This window comes from Anguilla rostrata, chromosome 1 (genome assembly GCF_018555375.3).
Source record: "Anguilla rostrata isolate EN2019 chromosome 1, ASM1855537v3, whole genome shotgun sequence".
In the NCBI taxonomy this organism is placed as follows: domain Eukaryota; kingdom Metazoa; phylum Chordata; class Actinopteri; order Anguilliformes; family Anguillidae; genus Anguilla; species Anguilla rostrata.
Genome location: NC_057933.1, coordinates 66,119,152 through 66,143,163, shown reverse-complemented (window position 1 = coordinate 66,143,163; position 24,012 = coordinate 66,119,152). Strand labels below are relative to the sequence as shown.

General features: G+C 37.5%; 1 protein-coding gene across 3 annotated transcripts; it reads left to right on the top strand.

The window, feature by feature from the left end:
- The first annotated feature begins 5,681 nt into the window (after positions 1 to 5,681).
- Positions 5,682 to 19,756, top strand: LOC135263037 (HLA class II histocompatibility antigen, DP beta 1 chain-like). 3 transcript variants are annotated; one of them, XM_064350610.1, is made up of 6 exons: positions 5,682 to 5,836; positions 13,381 to 13,650; positions 14,334 to 14,615; positions 14,745 to 14,858; positions 16,530 to 16,556; positions 19,118 to 19,756. In XM_064350610.1, exons 1-5 carry the CDS (start codon positions 5,773 to 5,775, stop codon positions 16,553 to 16,555), a joined length of 756 nt encoding a protein of 251 aa, XP_064206680.1. In that variant the 5' UTR covers positions 5,682 to 5,772; the 3' UTR covers position 16,556; positions 19,118 to 19,756. The 3 variants fall into 3 exon arrangements, with proteins under 3 accessions (XP_064206680.1, XP_064206689.1, XP_064206695.1); XM_064350619.1 differs by having other exon boundaries at positions 17,503 to 19,171; XM_064350625.1 differs by lacking the exon at positions 16,530 to 16,556 and having other exon boundaries at positions 19,092 to 19,756.
- The last annotated feature ends 4,256 nt before the right edge of the window (positions 19,757 to 24,012 follow it).

Below are 24,012 nucleotides of genomic sequence, written 5' to 3'. Positions count from 1 at the left end.
ATGTGATATCAGTCTTTCACATCGCTTTTTTCAATCAATCAATCAATCAGTCAATCAATCAATCAATCAATTACCTTTATTTAATCAGGAAAGGACAAGGCCATTGCTCTTTTATAATGGCACCCTGACAACACAGTAGGGACGTAGCAGCAGCAATAATTAACAAGTAAAAAACATCATTAATTAAAATAATTATCCTAAAAATAATAAATAACAATAATTAAAAAGAAATAATAATAATAATAATAATAATAATAATAATAATAATAATAATAACAAAAAAATTACAATACCTACATACAATCTCTACTAATCTTCAAGTGGCAATGAGGTGAGAGTTTATGGGTCCAAAGCGTAATCTGGCTTGTGTAATTGAAATAGCTGAGTATATGATGTCTTGAATTATGAATGGTTTTACTAATACATGCCAGCTGACTGCTGAATCAGGATCAACCCAAACTGCCAGAGGTCCAAGAACGAATGACTGAATATACATCTTAAAATTTGGAAGTGATTCCCCCCATTTTTTATTTTTCCCGATATAATGTAGAAGATTTAATCCTAGCGTGTTTCCTATTCCATATATACCTCGAGACAAGATTATGTAGCTTATCCCAAAAACCTACTGGGGGAGGCAATGGTATCATTCATCATTCAAGTGCACTTTGGCCACTCAGGAATTTAAGGGCAAAAAAGAGGATTTGGACTAATTTATTCTATAACCAGAGATTTCACCAAATTTATTACAAACTGTCAGCAGATTTGGTATGCACTGGACTTGGTTGTCTACAAATAAAATTATATTGTATTTCTAAATATGATGATGAGTGTTCTTAATGACAATGGGAGAACATTATATTGATTGATGGATCGCTAGAGTTAATGGTTGTATATATGATGTATGATATAGCAAATTATAAAGAAGAGAGTGGGCAGCCCTGATGGGTGCCTCTAGCTAGCGAAAATGGAATGAGGCTATTCGGTCTAGTAAGTACAACTGCAGAGGGGTTGTAATACAAAATCTGCAATAAACCAAAAGCCTAAACCCATGTGCTCTGGCACTGCCCACAGATATTGCCAATCGAGATGAAAGAAGGCTTTCATTACATCAAGTGAAAAGACACCACAGGGTCATTTCTTCTGATCTGCACAATATATAATATGTTAAAGACGACGGATGTTGTCAGAAGCAGAGCGTGATTTAATAAACACAGTTTCATCCTGATTTACATGTTTTGCCATGTGTAGTTCAAGACACTGTGACAATACCTTAGTGTACAGCTAAACATCTGATCTCATGAGGGATAATGGTCAATAGCTGCTACAAGAGTTCGGGTCCTTGCCATTTTTCAACAGGAGAGATATGAGTGCAATGTTAATGTCTCTATCAAAATAGCCTGCGGAAACAGCATGGTTAATCATGTCTAGTAAGTAAGGGCCCAACTCAGGCCAAAACATTAAATAAAGTTCTGCTGTTATGCCATCTGTACCAGGAGACTTCCCCTGCTTTGCATGTCTGAGAGCCTCCTTTAATTGGTACAACGTGACAGGTTTACCTAAATCATGGGCTTCAGAATCCGATAAACAAGGGAAATTAAGTGGCTGAAAGAAGGATGTGAATATGTTGAAATTGTGGAAAAACTCTGAGCAGACTAATTCAGAATAAAAACTATGAAATGTATCATTAATATATTTTGGGTCTGTCAATAAAGCCCTTTGAGATGACATAATGGCTGAAAGGTTGGCAAATATATCACCCTTACACAATTGTAGAGCTAATTAATGACTTGGTCTGCTTCCATTGAAATAGTAGTTCTGTCTAGATCTGTGGATGATCAACTCTGCCCTTTTTCTAAGCAACAGATTGAGCTCCATTTTGACTAGACGCTGGAGTGCAGTATCATCAGAAGGAGAAAACTGGTGAATGTGTTCCAGTTCAATAAGCTCAGATTCTAAATTGAATATGTTCTGCAACCTGGTCTCATACAGATGCAGAAGCAATGGAGTCATTTCTGATAAACCCTTCAGTGAATTCCAAAAATGCATAAATCTTCAACAGCCAACCAAACCCTGCATACCGTAGCAGCATAACATTGAATCGCTAACGTCTGTATGTTCTTATGACCCGGTTTAAAAACAGACCTGTAACTTCGGTCCCTATCTGCCTATCCAAATCTAACTGAATGCTGGCTAGTCTTCGAAGGGTACTAGGCAAGGGGAGGCTCTAAACACAAAACTTCGGACAATTAGCTGACAGTTAGAAACTAAAATCCTGAATAGCATACCCCCTACAGAGTGTTAAATCTCCACCCAGATTAGTTTAAAAAATAATTAAGGAAAAATAACAAAGAAAAATAACAAACTTGTGTCCCGATGGAAGGATCTTTTAGTCCAACTGGGAACACACTAGCTAACCGGAGCACTATAGGCCTACGGCAAGCAAAGGGCAAAACATAAGTCACGGTCAAGGACAAGCGGAAGGTCAAACATGAAATCCAATAAAAAACAACGTAGAGGGGCTAGGCAAGAATCGGAATCGAATATGACAAATGGCCAGAAACACAAAATCTTGGGGCAAACAAACCAGAAGTGTTAAGGCAAGAATCACAGTTGAAGTGAACGAGTCAGTGGTCATATGCGAGATCTATTCAGCAAACAAACCAGAAGGGCTGGACAGGAATCATAATCAAACAAAAATACAATTGAATATGTAAAGTCAAATGAAGAAATCACTAAACAACACGCAAACCACAAGTTCAAAAAGCTAGTGTCCCCGGGTAGGTGGCCAACAGTGGCTTTTTCAAGCCAAGTAACCAGCCAATCAGATGACAACCGGAAAGAAGAAACACACGCAACAGTGACAAATGTAAACACAAACTTATGACTGGGGTCGTAACAATGCGAACAGAGAAATGTGACCTCAGAGCTGCCATCTCAGACTTCACTAGGTCAGCAAATTTTAACATTTAATAGCTTTACTTGACTATCCATTATTACATTTTAGATATCTACAAATGCATTGACTGGTCATATGTGACCAGTCAGAAGGATAATTCAAGACATCTGAAATTATAAGGACTAGTAAGGACAATGATTCAAGATAACAGCTGCAAATATAGCAAGCTGTTAAAGCTTTTATTCAACTTGTTTTTGATATCAAGAATTCAATTTTAACTAGTTAGAATTCAAATTTCTGATATCAGGAATTACACTTGAACTAGTTAAAATTGGACTAGTTAAAAGTAGTTAAAATGTTAAATAGTTTGATTAATTAATAATTTGAGTGTTTCCTCCATTCATTTCAATGAGATCTTTCATTTTTGATATCACAAATTGAATTTTAACTAGTTAAAATTGTTATTCTTGATATCAAGAATTTAATTCTTGATATTGGAAATTTTATTTTAAACTAGTTAAAATAGCTAATTTTAATTTTAACTAGCTACTCTTGAAATCAAGAATTTCAATTATAAGAACATCATTGCCTGAATCATCCTGTGGTTAAAGAGCTTGTGTTCTGGTGTGACTACTCCTACTTAAAATTAAATGTCAAAAAAACTAAGGACATGGTTATTGACATTCAGAGAAGTTCACTGCCATCAATGCAGACACTCATTGATGATGAGCCGGTGGAAATCATTGATCAGTACAAATATCTTGGAACTTTTCTTGACAACAAATGGAGTTTTGAGGCCAATGTGGATGCTGTCTGTCATTGTCTTTCTTAATAAGTTATAGTAATAAGTAATAATTTATCATTTATCTGTTCTTGCTATTTATTGTATATTATGCTGCAGAATAAGTCAGGGGAACTGGTTTCTCTTGATTTGCATGGGGTCCTTCCTGTAGTTATGGGGCAGTTTTACAACAGTTTCTCTTGCTAGACAATACAAGATGTTTGTCTTCTGCCTCTTGATCTTCCAGGCCTTCTCTTGTAAACATTACTACCCATCAGCATGAACCTTCTGAGTGTGTACTGAACACTGCACCTGGAAATCTTCAGCTTCTTTGTAATTTCTTACTAGGAATAAACTTCTGCCACAATGTTTACTTGGCCCCACACATCTAAGCCTAACTCCTTTTTCTTTGCCATATTCCTTGCAACTGTAGTCCATATTTTACTTGCACTAGAGGCTAAAGGCATTAGGCTACCTGGGATGAGGTAGAGTTCACTCAATTTAAATATCCCTCCACTTCCCTCCCAGTTCACCACCTCCCACATTGTAAAATGATTGGATAGACTTCCAATATTAACTTAGTTGTAATTAAAGCCAAAGGAGGCTATTTTTCAGGAAAGTTGTGTCTAAGATTATTGTTACATAAAAATCATCTTTTTGTGTTATTGTAGGTAGAAATTGACTTTGTACTTCGGTTTGTCATTCAGTAAATGTGCTAATATTAACTGAATTCTTCTCTACCAAGTATTTGTTTAAACCACAGGTGGCCTAATACTTTTGGCCTGGGCTGTATGCATAATACAATTAAGCAATTAACATCCTATCATGCTCTGTGGTATGTATAAAAATGCTGAGCAGGCCTAGATGACCTCGATTTTGGATCAAGATGGCAACAGGGAAAGATCCAAATTACTTTGAAAGAGGGTTCATTACTGGGGCATGGATGGCGCAAAGACTGCTCCAGTGTTTCAAATGGGACAGTGACTGTTTCTCATTATTCAGTTTCTCATTATTCTAAATGAGTACAATTTGACCTTCACGGTTCCGGTTGACTTCTGTCACCTGTTCATCAGGCTCATATCTCGATCGTCTGAAGTGTGGACCGTCTCCGGGATGAATAGCCTACACACCGTTACTATTAATATTTCTTAACCATTAAGTGTCAAACAGGAATTATTCAGCGATTTGTCTATTGATTTTCGGTGTTCTGTCAATTGTATGGTAACTGCGTTAATAGTCTTACCAGACACATGACGGTGTCATCCGCGTACGTCTGGAGACCAGGTCTCATTGACATGAGTCCGGAACGTCATTTAATAAAGAGAATGGGTCCGAGTACGGATCCCTGTGCAATTCCCATTTTGTTATCCAAGAATGATGATTTGTTGTTATTAACTGTGACAAGCTGCTGACGATTCCGGATCGAGATACGACTCACACCAAAACAATGCTTTTCAGAAAAATTTAAAGGATAACTTGAGGATACTTTTTTTATAAGAATGCTGTGATTTATGGTATCGAATGCTTTTTAAGGTCCAGAAAACCTGCCCCCACCCGATGACCTTTATTTATTGAATATTTTAGTTTTTCCAAAAGGAAGCAAGTTGCACTGACAGTAGCCTAGTATAATTCTGGCGAAATCCAAATGGCAGACGGTGTAAATTTGGTTTGTTTCTAAATAACCCATACATTTCATGTCGACAACCTTCTCCAGTACTTCGGATAAATCAGGGAGAATAGTGATTGGTCTAATAGTTGCTTGATTAGCTGCCCCAGACTTAAAAACAGGTATGTCACTCTTGCTCATTTCCATCCTTCGGGGAAATTCTGTCTTACAATAGCTGAATTTATTAAGTGAGTGAGTAGTGATACTAAAATATCACGATGCTCTTTAAAAATGAAATGGATATACAAACATTACAGTAAATCACTTGCAAGGGAAAATTACGTTACCTAGCAACACATTACATTTCTCTGTCGCCAGTTAGGATTGGTGCACTGCGTAATTTCCTCTGCTCTATACTGGCAAGTCAACTTTTTAATCCTCACTGTATTTCAGTCCGCGAACTGTACACTTCTGCCCTGAAGACTAGATATGGCCACGTTAAATTCCTTGTGTATTCTTCATCTGCTTTTATTTACTTTACTGCTTGGAACTGGTACGTACATTAAACGGCATATTATTATTATTATTATTATTATTGTTGTTGTTGTTGTTGTTGTTGTCTATTCCGAATGTTTTCCAATGGCCAGCACAAAGTGATCTACCAACCAGTATATTGGTGCATATAGGGTTGACCGGGGGACCGACGTCGGACCAGGCAATCATTGACTCGCGAATTCATTACAAACTTCCCGGTAAATTTCTCAGTTAATTAGGCTAATTAATTACTCGAACCGTACAAAGCCCATCGCCAACTAACCAAACGATAAAATAGATAAATAGCAAACTGAGCGTAGCTTTTCACTATGATGTAGCATATCGACACTAAATAAATAAATCATTGGACAGGGGTTGCACGTATTAAGTTGGCGGTGATAAACACAATATTATATCGATTCTCAAAACCACTGTATCGCCATACAAGTGGCAGCGACACGTGTGGAACTTAGGCGCTGGAACGTCAACTGTGGAACTTATTAGACAGACAACAGAATGACTGGAGATCAATGTAGTTTTTACAAAACAGTTCAGTGAACGGGTAATTTCCAGGCAGATTAAATTAAAGGTCTCCCATTGTATTAGATAATAATTGCCTAGGTTGTTAAGATTCAGTACCATTGCTTGCAACCCGTTATGAACCCGTGTGCGGCAGTATAGCACAGTTGCGCAAGGTACTTAACCCGCATTGCTTCAGTATATGTCCAGCTGCGTAAATGCATACAATGTAAAATACTACGTAGAAAGTTGTGTAAGTCGCTATGGATAAGAGCTTCTGTTAAATGCCTGTAATGTAATGATTTTGACAATTCAAAGAAAATAAACAGGCTGAATAAACTGTTTTATGTATAATTAAACTCAAAAAACTTTTTCAATGTGTCAAAAAAGTTACTCACTGATACGAAGCACTGTCTATAAGCCATTAATTCCAATTTGTGAAATCTTGGTAAATTAATATCAAATTGAGGCCAAATTAAAACAAACAATCCTGTCTTCAGCTGTGCAATTCAGCTGTTGCACCTAAAAATTTTTTTAATGACAACACTGTTTTAACAGTTGTCTGCATCCAGTGCTTTGGGTGTATGAAAAGCACACCCAGACCAAGGGTTACCCAGATACTTTTGGTCATATAGTGTCCATACATTCTAGCTCAAAGAAACACATACACATGGTTTCAGTCATTTTTCCTTTACCACAAATTAACAAATTGCCTAAATGAAAGTGTTTGTCATATTTTTGCATGGAGGTGTTTTTAATGGGGTATTGTATACATGATGTCGGTGAAGGATCTATGGACCTAGCTAACATAAATTTAGAAACGTGCTGTTTGCAAGGTAGCAACTGTAGCCTGGTTAAAAAGTAGTTAACAGTAGAAACACCACATCCATCAATACGACCGTTGAGACTTTAAGGAAAATCGATAACCTGCTGTCATGAAATCTATCGCCTATGTGACTTTTTCTAAAAATACTGTCCAAATTGAACATTCTAATATAATTTAAATAACAATATTGCATAAGGAAATAAAGGTATAAACGCTTACTTCCTGGAATGGCCATGACTGATCGAACTGACTGTCATTTATCTTGCTTGTATGCTTTTGGTCTTTTAGATTGCTGTGTGTATAATGTTTTTGCAGTAGCCCCACAGAACAAGCCTTTGGTTGGGCAAAGCCTGCAATAGTAGCCTGAAGGCCTACCTTAGGGCCTACCGTGCAGTCATGTTGTAGATGTTTGAGTCATGAATAGGGTTTGGTACCAAAAGGCAGCAGGCACCAGTTATTATACAACCAGTAAGGTTACCTACCAGACCAAATCGCAACACAGATTAAGGTCTTCAATTTTGGTTCTGCCTGTACTAATGTTACATTCACTCTGTTGGCTCATTAGCAAGCTAGCTAATGTTAAACTCGGTCAAAATGCTGAAAGCGAATCTGTCTAAAGTGTGGCTGTATTTTACCCAGAAGGATTCAAACAATGGTACATGCCTTTGCAATAAAACAGATGTCGTCATTTGCTCATTGTTTTAGGTAGACTACTGGTTCAGGTTTAAAAAGTATTGTTTTATAGCAGGGGTATAATTCATTTAAAATGAATGAATTCATCCCTAGTCACATAATGATATTATGTGGGGTTTGCATGTGAAATGACAGAGAAATATATATTTCAGAAATATAAATTAGTTTCCCATGTTAACATGAGGTCAGAAGGTACAGAAGTTAATGTTCTAAAAGTCAGTGGTCATTTTGGTTATTTCTGTAGGGAACCCAAAAAGTGCCAAACGTGGTGCTCTATAGGTATGGGGCATGCCTTCCAAGGCGTAACATGGCAGATGGCATACCTGCCATCCTAATGCGGCCCGTAACAGCAAAGTGTAGTCCACATGGCTGTATGCATGGAAATGGTGCGTGCCTACACCTGCAGTGTAATGTTGCTGGGCCTGATTTGGGACAGAATTGAAGTGCAAGCACGCTTGAATCATGTCACCCAATCACCGACTTTGAGTGGGAAGGTTATAATATCGGTCAGATTTGGTGAGTGGATTTGTTCAGCTAACATTTTATTTTATAAAATTGTGAATTATTAGTAACATTAGCTATGGTTCTGTTTAATTATGGTGATGCTCTTATGCTGCAGTGAACAATGCTACGGTTGAATGCTGTTTCGCTAACAGTGCCTAACATTAGTCTGAGAATCTTAACATTACTTTCATTACTTCAATGATCTAGTATGATTAGCTTTATGGCTGTGTTGTAACACAAATATCTGAAGATATTTGAACTATCATTAGCTAAACTTCTTTATTGTTTTTAAATATGAAAAATTCTACAGGTCCTGGAGCACCTGTTAAGATAGACGTCATCATGAACACCAGTATGTGCCAAGATATTTAAATAACAAAACAATGCACCTCCCCCCTCCCAATGAGCTTACAAGATTTCCATTTTCATATAAAAATTAAACTTTTGAATGCAATTCACTTATGAATATCTGCTTATATAAGTATAGATATCATATAATGAAATATGAAGTGTTTATAGACAAGTTTATACAGTTTAAAGCATTTTTAATCATGAAAAAACTGGTTAAAGCAGGTGTGTCCAATGTATACATATATATATATAGTGGGCTCCAGAATTATTGGCACCCTCAATAAAAATGAAGAAAAAAGGCTGCATCTAATAAATGACACAGATAATAATCTATATGTTATGTTTGAACATATGGGAAAACTATATACCTTTATTTCAATACATTTACTCTCATGCTTCAATGTTTTTTTATTAAGTAATCAAATTTTTTTGAAAACCAGAGGTGCCATAATTATTGGCACCCCTAACAGTTATTGTAAGTAAAATCAAACAAAATGAAATTGGCAATACAATTTTACTTAATTTAGTTCATCTCAGTCTAAAGAAATTATATTGTGTCATTCCATCACTTCCAGTTTCACTAGAGAATAAAAATGAGGTAACAATCATACAAAATCCCTTTGTCATCCATCAGCATGGGAAAAGCCAAATAACTGTCAATTCAGAAGAGACCGATGGTAATTTACCGTCAGAAGTCTGGTAATGGGTACAAAAAAAGACATAAACGGTTAAACATACCACTTAGCACTGTAAGGGCAATAATGAAAAGGTCTGAAACATATGGAATGGTTGCAAATTTGCCAGGAAGAGGAAACAAGTGCATGTTGTCCCCACGGACGGTGAGGAAGATGGTGAGGGAGGCCATTAATAACCCAAAGATCGCTGTTCAAGAATTGCAGAGATTGGTTTGTTTCTTGCGGTCAACAAGTCTAAAAGAACATAAAATGGCACCTCCATACCAATTAACTCTTTAGAAGGGTGGCACAAAGACAGCCCTTACTGAGCACAATAAACAAAACCAAGAATCTGGAGCTTGCCAAAACTCATTGGAATTATGACTGGAAGAGAGTGGTATTGTCAGTTGAGACCAAAATTGAACGTTTTGGCCATACACACCATCGACATGTTTGGCGGCAAAAGAGGAATGCATACAGGAGAAGCACCTCATACCTACTGTCATACATATGGAGGTTGGTCATTGATATTTTGGAGTTGTTTTGCTGGCAGTGGTCCCGGGGCACTATTTTAGATCAATGGCCAATAATTGTGGAACCAGTTTTTTGGGGAAATATTGTGTTTATTAAAAAAATGATAAGAAAACTGATCAGACCAGATCCGGCCGATGTATTTTTTATATGAAAGTTAGGCTGTATGTGGGCCAGGCTTGACCCGAGGGCCCAAGCGTATATTGGGACAGAAGAAAGCCATATTTGTGGCCAAGACAATCTACTTGTCTTGCCACTAACGTTATCCATTTTCCATTGCCCTGCCTCTAAAAAGGAAACACTGAAAACATGCCTGCTATACTGCACATGCCTGCTCCCCTCCCTCACTATGTGGACTGACAGAAAAACTAATCGGGAAAAGTGCTTATTTCGTATCTTGGTGTAGGCTGGTTTTTGTTCCAACCAACTGCAAACCCAATAATTTAACAAGCTGTTATTTTAGGTGCTTTCTTGTTTAGAGGGTTTATTTACCCTATAAAGATTTTAATTTTCTTGTTCATATTGTGCTTATTGTGTTATATTGCAAACAATTGCATAAAAAGAGGTAAAACTTCAAATAAACAACTGAGGTGAATCAATAGGCCCTTGACTAGTGAAAGTATGGACAGCTGGCCACGAAAACCAACCATTAGGAAGATAATGAATTCAAAGACAAAGAAAATTATGAGTCAAATCTGCATTGTCTTAAGCTTAAGAGAAAAATTATGAAAGAAATTAAACAAATGTTCAACAACATAATTAGGAGCCTATTGATTTACCTATGTTTTTCATTTGATCAAAAAAGTTACCTCTTTTTATGTAATTGTTTGCAGTGTGGCACAATGTAACACAATATCAACATGGGAATTTTATTCTTCGTGGCATGCAAAGCTAAGCAAAAAGCTGACAATTTTTTATTGACCAAGTCATTGAGAACTGTCATGGAGAACACACTTATAACACGGTGACAATAGTGTCAGCAGCTCACTCACCGGCCACTTTATTACCCAGACAGCACGCTCAGAAGAGTGACATAGGGCCGATGTAGACGCTCTGCTTTCCGTCTAGCGTGGAGGTAGTTTGCCCTTTGGGAATTTATCACAGCTACGTTGCTTGCTGCTGCTCTGCCACAGAAAAGTATCTAACAAAGCATTGTATCAAGTATCAAAGACAACAGATATTTTTCACAGGCATATAAAAAATTACTTGTTTTTCCTTTTTGTTCCAAACTCAAATGTCTTAGGTTTTACTCTATAAATCAATGTTTTTCTTTGTAATATTTATTTTGTTGCTCTCAGTCAGGAATGTTTTGTTCGATAATTTTGACACAAATCTAATTTTGTGATAACCTGAACAGAAAAGCCACAAATGCTCAAATCACAGCTTTTTTTTTTACAACTGATGTGCAGAAGAGCATCTGAAGACTGGTAAAATATTGCCTGGTTTGAAGAATCTTGATTTCTGCTGCAACATGCAGATGGTAGGGTTAAAATTTGGGGTAAACAGCATGAATCCATGGATGCATCCAGCCTTGTGTCAATGGTGCAGGCTGGTGGTGGCAGTGTAATGGCATGGGGAAAGTTATCTCGACACACATTTGGCCCATTAATACCAAACAAGCATCTTTTGAATGCCACAACATACCTAAACATTGTTGCTGACCATATGCGTTTCTTTATAGCCTCAGTCTACCCTTTTTTAAATGGATATTTCTAGCAGGATAAACGTGCCTTATCACAAAGCACACATCATCTCAAGCTGGTTCTACAAACATGACAGTGACCTGTTCACTCCAGTGACCTGCACTGTCCCCAGGTATCAGTCCAATCGAGCACTTTTGGGAACCTATCGAGTCAGCATGGACCAAAATCCCTAAGGAATATTTTCAGCGCCTTGTTGAATCCATGCCACCAAGAATTCAAGTTGTTTTTTTAGGTAAAAGGGGTTGCTACTTGGTACTAGATAGGTCTACTTAATAAAATGCTCCGTGAGTGTATATTCATAATTTATATGTTTGTGCAGCTGTACTGTTTGTTGCAGAGGTGCAAGTGACAAACTAGTTATAATGTCATGTTTAACAGAAGGAAGAAGGACACTTGAGCTAGCCTCTGACATGATCGCATGGCATCACTTGTGGGTGTGTCTTCTATTTTTGACACACTGTGTTCATTAAATGTTGTCTGGAGTTTAATGTTGTGTTGTCATTGTCCACAACCCTGACTAGGAATATGTGGTTCAGAAAATGGAAGGATGGGTTACTTTTGTGCAAAAAGGCAAGTGTGCAAGACTCAACTTTTGGCTTTAAAGAAAACGCTACAGTTTTACTCCATAGTCTGTGAGAGGAACTGAGCACTTTGCAAGTTTGTGAAGTGAGTTAACCATGTGTGGTCGTACGCCACAAATAAATCCATTGTAGCTAAACTAAATTACATAGTTTCCTTTTTTCGAGTGCTTTGCCTCGCTGTATCGTGGTAGCAGTGTTACATGTAAGTGGAGAGTATTTTGTTTATATGATAGATGGAATACAAATATTAAAAATATATCTGTGACACTGTCAAATATTTATTTTTAAGTGTGTGGAACCATGTAATGCAACTTTCCCTGGGCAAAGTGCCACATGGTTATATCATAACATTATTATTGTGATACTAATGCTGATTTACTGTGACACAACAACATTACATGTAAAATCAAAAATCAATGTCAAAATCTTTTTAAACATTTATATTAAAAACAAAAGTGACTAAGTTTCTATATCTGTTGTACTCTGCAAACAAAATCACAAATACAGTGTCACATAAATGTCTCACATGATCACATGTTGTAATATGTGTCATACATGGTAACATCTCACCTATATACCACACATTTCCACATATTTAATGTGATCATGTTATAATATTTAACATGCATGTTCACCACATCACATGTTGTCACATTTATTTCATGAACCCTATAATTTTAACACATCAGATGTTTAGATGCACAGTGCTTGGATTGATCCATGAACTCTAGTGAGCAAAAGCAAGCTAAAATAGCAAAAATACATTCCTAACAGATAAAGTATATTTTCACACCCTTGAATGCCCCTATAACAGCCACTGTAAAGCTGACAGGACATCACAAACCTCTCTCACTTAGTAATAGCACCCTTTTCAGGAATGTTTAAATGGACCTGCTTCATCAAAGAAGAATGCCTCGCTGATTTTTTTTCTCCATTTGCCTGTTGATCATTATGTCACAGCACAATGCACCCACTCCCCCACCCCCACAACATCTCCCAAATCTTCACCTCCCCCAGCCCTCCACATCGCCCCCTCTCCCACCCCCCACCCAACCCCTGACCCCGCAGCAATCTCTCAACCCTCCTTATAATACATTTAAATTGCCTTTACATTAAGACTATTTTAATGACACATTTGTTCTGATTTGCTTGCTTGTTTGTTTTTATTCTTTATTTATCAGATGGCTATCTCTACCATTTGCATAGGGAGTGTCGTTTCAGCTCCAGAGACCTGCAGGACCTCGAGTTCATTGACAGATACATCTTCAATAAATTAGAATACGCCAGATACAACAGCACTCTGAATAAATTTATTGGCTACACTGAATTTGGAGTGAAAAATGCCGACAGATGGAACCGAGACGGGGGAGCAGAACGTCAGCATGCTAATTTGGATGGTGTCTGCAGGCCTAATGCTAAATTGCGCTTTGACGCCATACTGGATTATTCAGGTGAGTGTTTATAAACGTGATAAAAATACAAATATGTTCTGAAGCTTAAACTTGGAAGTTACTAACAGGGAGACTATTGATAAAAAATGATTGGTAAAAATAATTTCTGTTTTTGGTGGACAAAATGTAAATACGTTAAATGAAACCATGTATGTATTGTGTATCTTTATGTAAAGGCAAATGTTGATGAGTGTTAAAGGCATGAAATAATGCATGTCTTTGAAGCAGACTATGATTAAGCATATGGACATGATGTACCATATTGAGTGTTTGTGAACCACTTGAGGGAATGCATAAAAATACACAAAAATGAATTTTGTTACAATTTTAAAAATGCCTCCAAGAATAAACTACAATCAGAATGTTGGGCATATTAGTTGCATTGCAGGTGTGCAGTAAATACGTACATGCAAATACATGTACAATTAATACATCTAACAACATATACGAGTTGACTTAAAAACTGGAAAACAATTCTTCAATAGGAGACCTGATTCTGTATTTTATGATGGAATCTCAGTCATGGGCATACTGTACTATATATAAAATGTATTATTTGTACTGTATGTCAAATAATACATTTTATGAAAAAAACATTTTATAAAATTATGAGCGTGATTGAAATTGCATAATAGGGTATGAGGAAAGGGAAATAAAATGTGTATGTGTATGTTTGTTTTCAGTTGAACCCACCATCAAAGTCAAATCTGCCATACATGGTAGTCATAAACACACCTCCATGCTCGTGTGCAGTGCCTATGACTTCTACCCCAGAGGAATCAAAATGACCTGGCTGAGAGATGGAGTGGAAGTAACATCTGATGTGACCACCACAGAGGAGCTGGCTAATGGAAACTGGTACTATCAGATCCACTCTCATCTGGAGTACACACCCAAATCAGGAGAGAAAATCTCCTGCAAGGTGGAGCATGCAAGTCTCCCGAAAGGCAAAGAGGTCAAGTGGGGTAAGACAATGATTTGTAAGGCAATGTACAGATGTTTTTCATAGCTATTTAACACATTGTATTATGTAATCAACACGATTCAAATCAGGAATAAGAACTCTTGGCTGAAGGAAAATATTGTTTTTTCAGACCCCACCATGTCTGAAGTAAAGAGAAACAAGGTGATCATTGGGGCCTCTGGCCTGGTGTTGGGGCTGATAATCACTATTGCTGGAGTGGTCTATTACAAGAAGAAATCCACTGGTAAGAAGCAAGCTGTCAATCACCTATTACCATTGAGCATACCATGCGCTTCTAATCTGTGTTATATCTGATGAGGATTATTTTAAGTATATGTTGAAATATAATCAGTTTCACTGAATACACTTTATAATGGGCTTCACTGGGGAATTATAATCACTAGGGCCAGTGAGTGTAAAGTTTTCTGCCAATTTCTGGGCTCTTGATTCAAATAAAAAATACCTTCCCTGACTGAAAAAGGTTTTACTGTGGCATGCAAATGGCCACCTATACTCCTTATATTGCTTATATTATTATATTATACTGCTATACTTACTGGGCCTAGTGATTATGATTCCCTAGTGAAGCTCATTATAAAGTACAATTGGCATGGTAATACTATTTTAGACAAGATATTTAGGCTCTGAACAATTTTTCCCCAGAGTTCACAAAGCAATACACAAGCTTATGCATTGGTGCACATATACATGGTGTGTACCCATTAGGAATAAGCATATGGCTGTGTCATGCACTGAGCTTTGCCTTTGCCTTGGAGCAAGACGTTTGCATGATTCCTCTTCTAATGTGAATTATTTTGACTGAACTATTTTTATATTACCATTATTGTTCTTAGTATTAATGCTGTTATTGTTATTACTATTAATGTTGCAGCAGTAGACCAGTAGTGTGTCTGCTTTTGGATGATGATAAGGATGATGATATGAAATAAATTAATAATGATTTTATTAATGAGATAATCCCCTTAATCTCTTTATTTTACTCTTAATTTCATTTTAAGGTGACGAAGCTAGTGATGTTGACTATGAAGACGAGAATTTTATTAGTTAATTTATGACAAATTTAGTGATGGTAAAAGCCGACATTAAAAAGATTTATCAACAGATTCAATCTGAAATTGTGGTGCGTTACTATGCATTTTTCGTATAGTATGATATAACCTACTTGCTATAAGCACTTAAATTAGCCTGTGTGATGAGACTGGGCATTATTCCATCACAGATGACAAGAATTTAGACAATCGCATAGTAATTATTTTATTAGTTTATTTTCCTGGTATATATAAAATTTTATTGAATAGGTTTACTGAGCTGATAATTTATTGTCTTCTAGCAGCTCTGGCTTACAATTCAAGATACACACCCCACAATGCACTGGCTTTAACGAAATTGCTCTGTATTCCCTTTGTATTTTCCCTTTGACCACACTGTGCATGTTATGTTTCCAGTTCAGGAAAAATGGCAGCCACAGAACTAAAGATGACAATTAAAGGCTGTGTCTCAAATAGTCCCTATGAAGTGGACTAACCATTTCTGAAAAATGGCTGACACTCTCGTTAGTCCACTGTGTAATGAAGTAGTAGCTCATTTGAGACACAGCCAAAGACATAGAACAAGATATGCTCTTTGCTACAGCTACACTACTTCTGTGGTGCATTGTGGCATTCAGCATCTCTCATCTAAATGCATTGTGCCCAGTTATTCTTTGTACTGATTTTTATGCCTCCCTATGCATTTTATCAATGAGTCATTTGAAGTTAGGTGTAGGCCCAGATTGTAGAAAATATTATTAATTGAATAAGATTTTTAGTAATTTAGTAATTGAATAAAATAACTGGGTAGAAAAAGAAACAGTTAATCAGTTATTAATTGTGTTGTATATGTTTTTGATGAACAGGGAGAATTCTGGTCCCATCAAATTAAGGTAAGATTCTGTTGTTCTTGTGACTGTGATTTTGACGAGGATGATTATTCCACTGGTGGTTATGATGAAAGTATTTATTTGTAATCATCTTACAGACTACTAGTAGCATTTAAAGTGATTGTAAAGGGGCTGAACATAGTTGAAATAGCCATTAATTGTCACAGAGGAATATATCCACTACACATCCACCAAATATCTATTCAAAGTCAATTATCAATTATTGTCAATTATTATAATAACGCATGTTTCAAATCAGGCATAAAATCTGTATTGAAAAAAAAAACATCCATCAGACATACACAATGGTCTCCAATCCCACCAAATGTAAAAATCACAAAAATCAAATTCCAAGCAACAGACAAATGCAATTTGTAAAATTTCACAAAAATTCTGTGGCATTCCAGTCCATGTAAGAATTCAGCCATTTAACCTAGATTCTGTGATTCTGTCTGTGATTTCCACAAAATGGGAGATATGAAATATGGCCTACTATAGCCTACCTTATAAATAATTTTTTTTAATTCAATAATTTCTACCAAACTTCTCAATATTAAAAAATATTTTCCAGAGCATGCTTTGGTACAAATAAACTTTCTAAGTGAATGTATATTTCTGCACTGAAGTAACTTTAACATTCAATGTTCTGCACTATTCATAGACGGCTGGTTCTTGTGGTTAACATTAGTATATAGCCTATTTTAGTATATAGGCTAAGGTTACAAAAGACACTTGATAAGAATGTTCTGTACTTTTATTGTTAGACGTATTAAAAGATGCTTTGTGATGAGTCCGTTAAATAGTTTCATTTTTAAGATAAGACAATTGAAGTTGTCTCAGCTTTTCTTTCTTTGTTAGCTTTGATATATATATATATATATATCTGTAAGTAGTATGATTAATTGATTGTTAAATTTTCCAAAATATTTATCCATTGTTTAATGTGTAGTAATGTTGACAAATTAGAAGATTAGAAGATCTCCTGACCTGAATGCTAGTAATAATGTAAGTCTTATACAGTTTATTGTAAGCATAGATATACAAAAAAAGAAACAAACAAAAACTTTATTTCTGTTATTTATATGCAATTTTACAAGAAATGTGCCAGTAAAGTACCTGAACTTCATTTTACAAGTCTGAAACTTTATTGGAGCTGTTCGCTCTCTGCTAACAGATACAAATGAACCTCTGAGGGGAGCATAATATTCCATCTATTTTGATGGAATACATACACCGGGGGGACAACGATTCTCTATGGCAAAGGAGTGTTTTGCTCAGACCCAAAGAGACTGTTTGGGAAACTGTGGGAGGAAATATTCAATGAGATTAAAACTCCTGGGTACACGCACCCATTGTCCTATGAGTTATTTGCAAGCTTTAAGCTGCATATGGGAATTGGATTTCATCCCGTCCTGAGACTAAAAATATCTACACAATGGCATCTTGGTGGCCAGTCAGGGCAAAGATGTGCATTTGCAGTCGAATTTGCATACAGCAGCTACTTAAGCGACATCCCAGCCTGCAGACTTTTTTCAAGACAGATTTTCAGCAAAGAAAAGATAGGGCCTGCAGAGCTGTGTGAGTGAGAAGATGAGTAGTGAACATGTCCTCGAGCTGCAGAACCCCTTTAGCCTGAAACTTCCACTACAGTGAAAGGCGCGTAAGAAATCGCTGGTGCCTTAGCTGGAAGCCTGTCCCAGGAAAGCTGGACGTAGTGCTGCACAGACAGGCACATGGGAGTTGGTTGTACACCATAATTTGTGTCCCACCTGTAGACTGGGGTCACCAGCTGGGGTTAACAGGCAGTGAAGGAGGAGAGGGCCAGGGGAGCTCCACTCTGGCCATCAAGATTGACCATCAAGATGCCGTTGTGTAGATATTTTCAGTGTCAAGATTGAATGTAATCCAATGCCCATATGCAGCCTAAAGCAAAGCTAATAAGGACAGAGAACATTTATTGGCTGTTACGTCAGGTCCTTTAATACATCATGAAGCACCTGGACCCAATAGTAATAATAAAGTAAGAACCCAGTAATAAATTGAATTCCACCCATTCAGTCCCCACATAGAAACTGATGAAAATGTTTAGACTGATATAAGTCAATATTGCAATGCAATTGATTTCTCCTACTGTTGCTAATATGTAATACATACCAGACCTGGGTCAAATACGTATTTGTTTTGGATTCAAATACTTTTCTACGCTTTACTGATCTTGTCTGGTGTATTGGAACCAATGAAATACCCTCAAAAAGTGCAAACCCCGCCTTCTGGTCGTATTGGCAGGCTCAATTATACCAGGCAAGATCAATAGAACACAGAAAAGTATTTGAATCCAAAACAAATATGTATTTGACCCAGGTCTGATACATACCATAATAACCCCACACAATGTAGTCTGAAGCCATTCACGGATTTACCTTTACAGTCACTTTAAAATTGTCATGCATATTGTACAACGATATGATGCACTTTCAATTTACATTTCGGTTTGCAATTGATTTTTTATTGGAAACTTAAATATGTGGAACTAACTAGCTATATGATTTCTTTGAAATTTCTAGATGCTGAATAATCATAAGGAAGTGGATCATGAGGATGGACTTAAAACCATAGGCTACATTTGAGATCTCAATAATATGTTGATACATTCAATGTTGCGTTGCTTTGATTGGACATAGATTAAGATGTTTTTTGGAGTGTGGGAACAACTTTTCTTCCCTATTTTAATATATCAAATCATTTAAAGGGTAGCAGGGCATTGCTTCACAAATTCTTGTCATCTGCATTACACAATATAACATAATATTGCATGCCATTTTGTGTTAATTAATACTGTACTAATGTTTAATAAGTTGTTGAATCCTTTATGTTGTATTTTACTGGTCTATTTTCATATATCAACTGTTTACTGTAAGCTTAATTGGTTTTTTCTTTTAGTAGTATTTTTCTTAAAACTTCAATGGTATTGACTACTCTGTTCATGTAGCAATTTTTTTCACAGTTTCAAAGAAACGACTGTTGTTTACCTATAAATTTTAAATGACAAATGTAAAATTCCTCATAGAACTTTTTGATTTGATATTTGAAGTCCTATAATTAGTTGTATGAGTTATGTACGCTTAAGAAATCCATTACAGTTCATAATGGCAATGCTGTAATAAATAATAAAATTAAATAAAATAAATATAAAAATAAAAAAAGCCTGGTCTAACTGCACATTATGTGGTACACAAGAGAAGAGAGATTCTGTGTGTTTATCTTATGGTCAATACTATCTAAACAAAAATGTTACTGAAATATCTGAAAATGGTGCTCCATTAGGACCAATAGCACAATGGTATCCTTGAAAACCTCATTAAATGCAATCTGGAATTTTCTACAGCTACACTTCAGGTTTGTTTTGAAACAATATTGAAAGGGCACAAAAATTGTGTTCTTTTTTTTGGAAAATCATTCCAGCAGGTGAATCGTGGTTTGGAAACCATCTTTAGAAATGTCATTTTAGAATGTTCATCATATTGAAACCATTGTTATAGTGGTGATAGGTTCCCAGTTTTATTTAGTATATATATATATATATATATATATGTATGTATATTATATGTAGTGTGTTTCCTTTTCATACCATACTGTGTCTGTAGTTTGCTTGCCTCTATGTCTAGCACCTCTGTAGTGTGTCTACGTATAACACCTTTAGTGTCTGCGGCAAGGATGTCACATTCCTATGCTAAATGGCTGCGAGGGTTCCCAGGAAGTGACAAGACCATTTGACTCCGGCCCGCCACTTAACTCAACCTTTTGATGTGTATGACTGCAAACTGTATATCTAGACACCACACAGCGTGATCGGCAGAGATTCTCTCAGCGCAGCGCCCGAATGTGCTGGGTCTGTCTCTCCCTTGCGCATTGAATTAAACATCAAATCCTCTGAGGAAACTTTGTCAGCGTGTTCTTCATCGTCCTGCATTTGACTCCACGAATAAGGGCAAAATATCCTAACAGTGGAAAGAGAAAGTAAAAAGTAGAGTCTTTACTAAAAATGTATGTTAAAATGTATGTTATATGTGTGTGTGTCTGTGTGTGTGTGTGTGTGTGTGTGTAAAATGTTACATAATTATAAAATGAAAAAGGATATGCAAGTGAAAAGCACCTGAGATTAATGTTGAGACAATTTTAAATGGGCTCATTAGAATTATTTTATAAGTGATCGTTAGAAGTGAACTAACCAAATGAATACACTGTCTAAAATGCACTCAGTTGCTAAGACCCTCTCACAGAAATAAATAGGCAAAAATGATAAACACACACTGCAGCCTCAGAAGGACACACACACCATTCACTCACACACTCATGCCTAGGCCAAGAAAGACGTCTACGGTTGATAATTGAAGAATTCTCACCAAAATTAAGAAAACCCCCCCACCTGTCCCACAGATCAGAAACACTCTTCAGGAGGCAGGCATGGACGTGTCAGTAACAATTGTCTGCAGAAGACTTCATAAACAGAACTTACAGAGGCAACACTGCAAGATGCAAGCCAGTAGTTAGCCACAAAACAGGATAGCCAGGTTACAGTTTGCTACGAAGTACTTAAAAGAACCAGCAGAGTTCTTGAAAAGGTCTTGTGGACAGATGAGGCCAAGATCTGTTCTGTTCTTAAAGATCGCAATGCCCCGTACACAGAGCACAAGTATTTTCCCAGTGACTTCTGGTGTATGACAGGGACCAAATCTGCAACAAATGGAGTTTTTATAATGTATTCTGGAGGATCACTTGAGGCACTAGAAGTTTTCAAAACAAGCATGAATTCATTGTCTTTCTCATGGAACACTGGTGTTATATACCTCCTGCACCTTATGTACTATTCCACTGGTAGACTTTGTCATGATGCATACAGGCTACACGTGGGACCAAACATCCTTTTAAGTGACTTTCATATGTGTGTCTGTTTTATGACTACCTGCACAATGAAAACCTGGGGGGGGTCTTACTACCCAAATAACTTAATCATCTCATCCCTTTGCATCACATGCCGAAATGTCACCTGTCGAGGGAAGAGAAGAGGGAGAGAGATGATTGCATTGTAATTCTTTTGATTCTACTACCTATTTTAAAAGTTTGTTCTTAAAGTTTTTTTTAAAGTTATTTTTAAAGTAAATCTTAAAACATACTACAGCGAATGTGAACTAAAATAAGTCAGTATAAATGGAACATGAATTATTGTGTCTGCAGGCTTTGTTAGGACTGTTAGCATGGTTGGTGCTTTTTTTTAACATTTTTTTAACATTTTTTTAACATTTTACTTAATTTAACATTGCAGGTCTGTTTTATCAGTAAACTCATGAAAACAGTACTGATAAAACCCAAACACAAACACAAGTAAAGCTAACCACTACCCATTTCAGTCCACTTTAAACAGAAGGACAGTAAATGAGGGGGGTGGAAGGTACAGTACACACACAAACAGGACTATATCATACAAATGCTTCATGACTTCATGGAAGTTTCCACTTACTTTAAGCAACCATCCAATAAACGAAATGCCTCCATCTTTAGGAACCAATGAGAAAATAAAGAAATGGTGATGGACCTGTTGTTAGGTAAAATGATTCCCAGCAGAGCAACAGTCCTGCTTTATAACCTTTGTTTCGCCAATAGCTACAGAGTCTACACGTGAGATAAAGAACCAACTTTTGTCCTCAGGTTTGATTTATTATTGATTTATGTGTTTTTGTAAAAAAAACATTTTTATTATAAACACAGTTTAAGGTATTCACTGATCACTGAAGGTAAAAAAAATTGGAAAACAATACTTGCATTCAGTTTAAAGTTCAGTTTAGGGATAATGTTGATCGATGCCAGTTGCTTGTTGAGAAGTGCTATCCACAGCCATGGCTGGATTATGGACCGGGCCAGTGGGGCCAGTGCCCCGGGGCCTTGGACTGCCAGGGGGCCTCCAAGCCTCAGGCCACGCGCGGTGCATGGCCCAAGACTTCCCGAAGAAGCTGAACGCTAGGGCCCTCAGTGTGCACAGTGCAAGCTGACCACTAGGCCCCTGGGTGCTTATAGCGTGAGCTCACCACTAGGGCCCCCCAGACCCCTCAGTGCTTACAATGTGAGGGCCCCCATACCCATTGGTGTTTAAAATGAGAGCTGACCACTACTGCCCCCCAGACTTTTTGCTGCTTACAATGTGAGGGCCCCCATACCCCTTGGTATTTAAAATGTTAGCTGACCACTAGGGCCCCTGGGCCCCTCTGTGCTTACAATGTGAGGGCCCCTGGGCCCCTCAGTGCCTGCAGTGTGAGGGCCCCTGGGCCCCTCAGCTCTTACAGTGTGAGGGCCCCCAGGCCCCTTGGCATTTAAAGAGTGAGATGACCACTAGGGCCTCTAGGCCCCTGGGGCTTAAAGCGTAATCTGGCCACTAGGGCCCCTGGGCCCCTTGGCATCTAAAGTGTGAGGGTCCCTGGGCCCCTGGGACTTAAAGCATGAGCTGACCACTAGGGCCCCCGGGCCCCACAGCGCTTACAATGTGAGGCCCCTTGGTGCTTAAACCGTGAGCTGACCACTAGGGCCCCTGGGCCACTGGGTACTTACAGTGTGAGTTGACCACTAGGGCCCCCAGTCCCCTTGGTGCATACATTGAGCGCAACACCTGGGCCCCTTGGTACATACAGTGCATGCTTAAAACGAGAGCCTCTCGGAGAGTACAGTGCTGTACAACTGAGCCACTGGTTGGCACGCTACAATATGCTGTGGCATGATACAATATTCACCAACAAGTCAGTTCATTATGCATAACAGGACAGTTTGAAGGGCGTCATATTATGGCAAGCCGTTCGTTATTTGACTTACCGTAACTAGCTATCCCTTTATTTTAGCTAGCTGCCCATTTTCCCTAGCTAGCTGCCCATATGATTCAGCTTGTTCACAGAAATTAGTTAGCTTATAGGCGTAGATTTCGGGGGGGGACGCAGGGGATACGTCCCCCCCAAAATTTAGAACACGTGCATTTGTCCCCCCAATAAAAACATGAAATAAGCATTTCCACCATAAATTGATGCAGAAAAGCACAAATTGGTGCATAAAAATTCACCAGAATGCAGGAAATGAAGTGTTTGACGCTCAAAATTTCCTGGGGGAGGACACCCAGACCCCCCGCTTAATGTGTCCCCCCAATGTTCCAACAAAACCTATGCCACTGAGTGGCATTTGTTCGCGGGTCATCTGTGTGAAAGGGGTATAAGATAAAGGGGTAGCTAGCTACAGTAGGTTGAATAAATGTTAAAACAGCACGCTAGTCATGATGCTTAAATCAAAGCTACTAGCTAGCTAACTATTAGTGCTATTAGTCCAAAACTACTATTTGTTCAAAACATGGGATGCTGTGGCCGTGGGAATAAAAACCTCATTGAGAGCTTATTAGCTAGCCCAAAAGAACAAGTATGCTAAATGC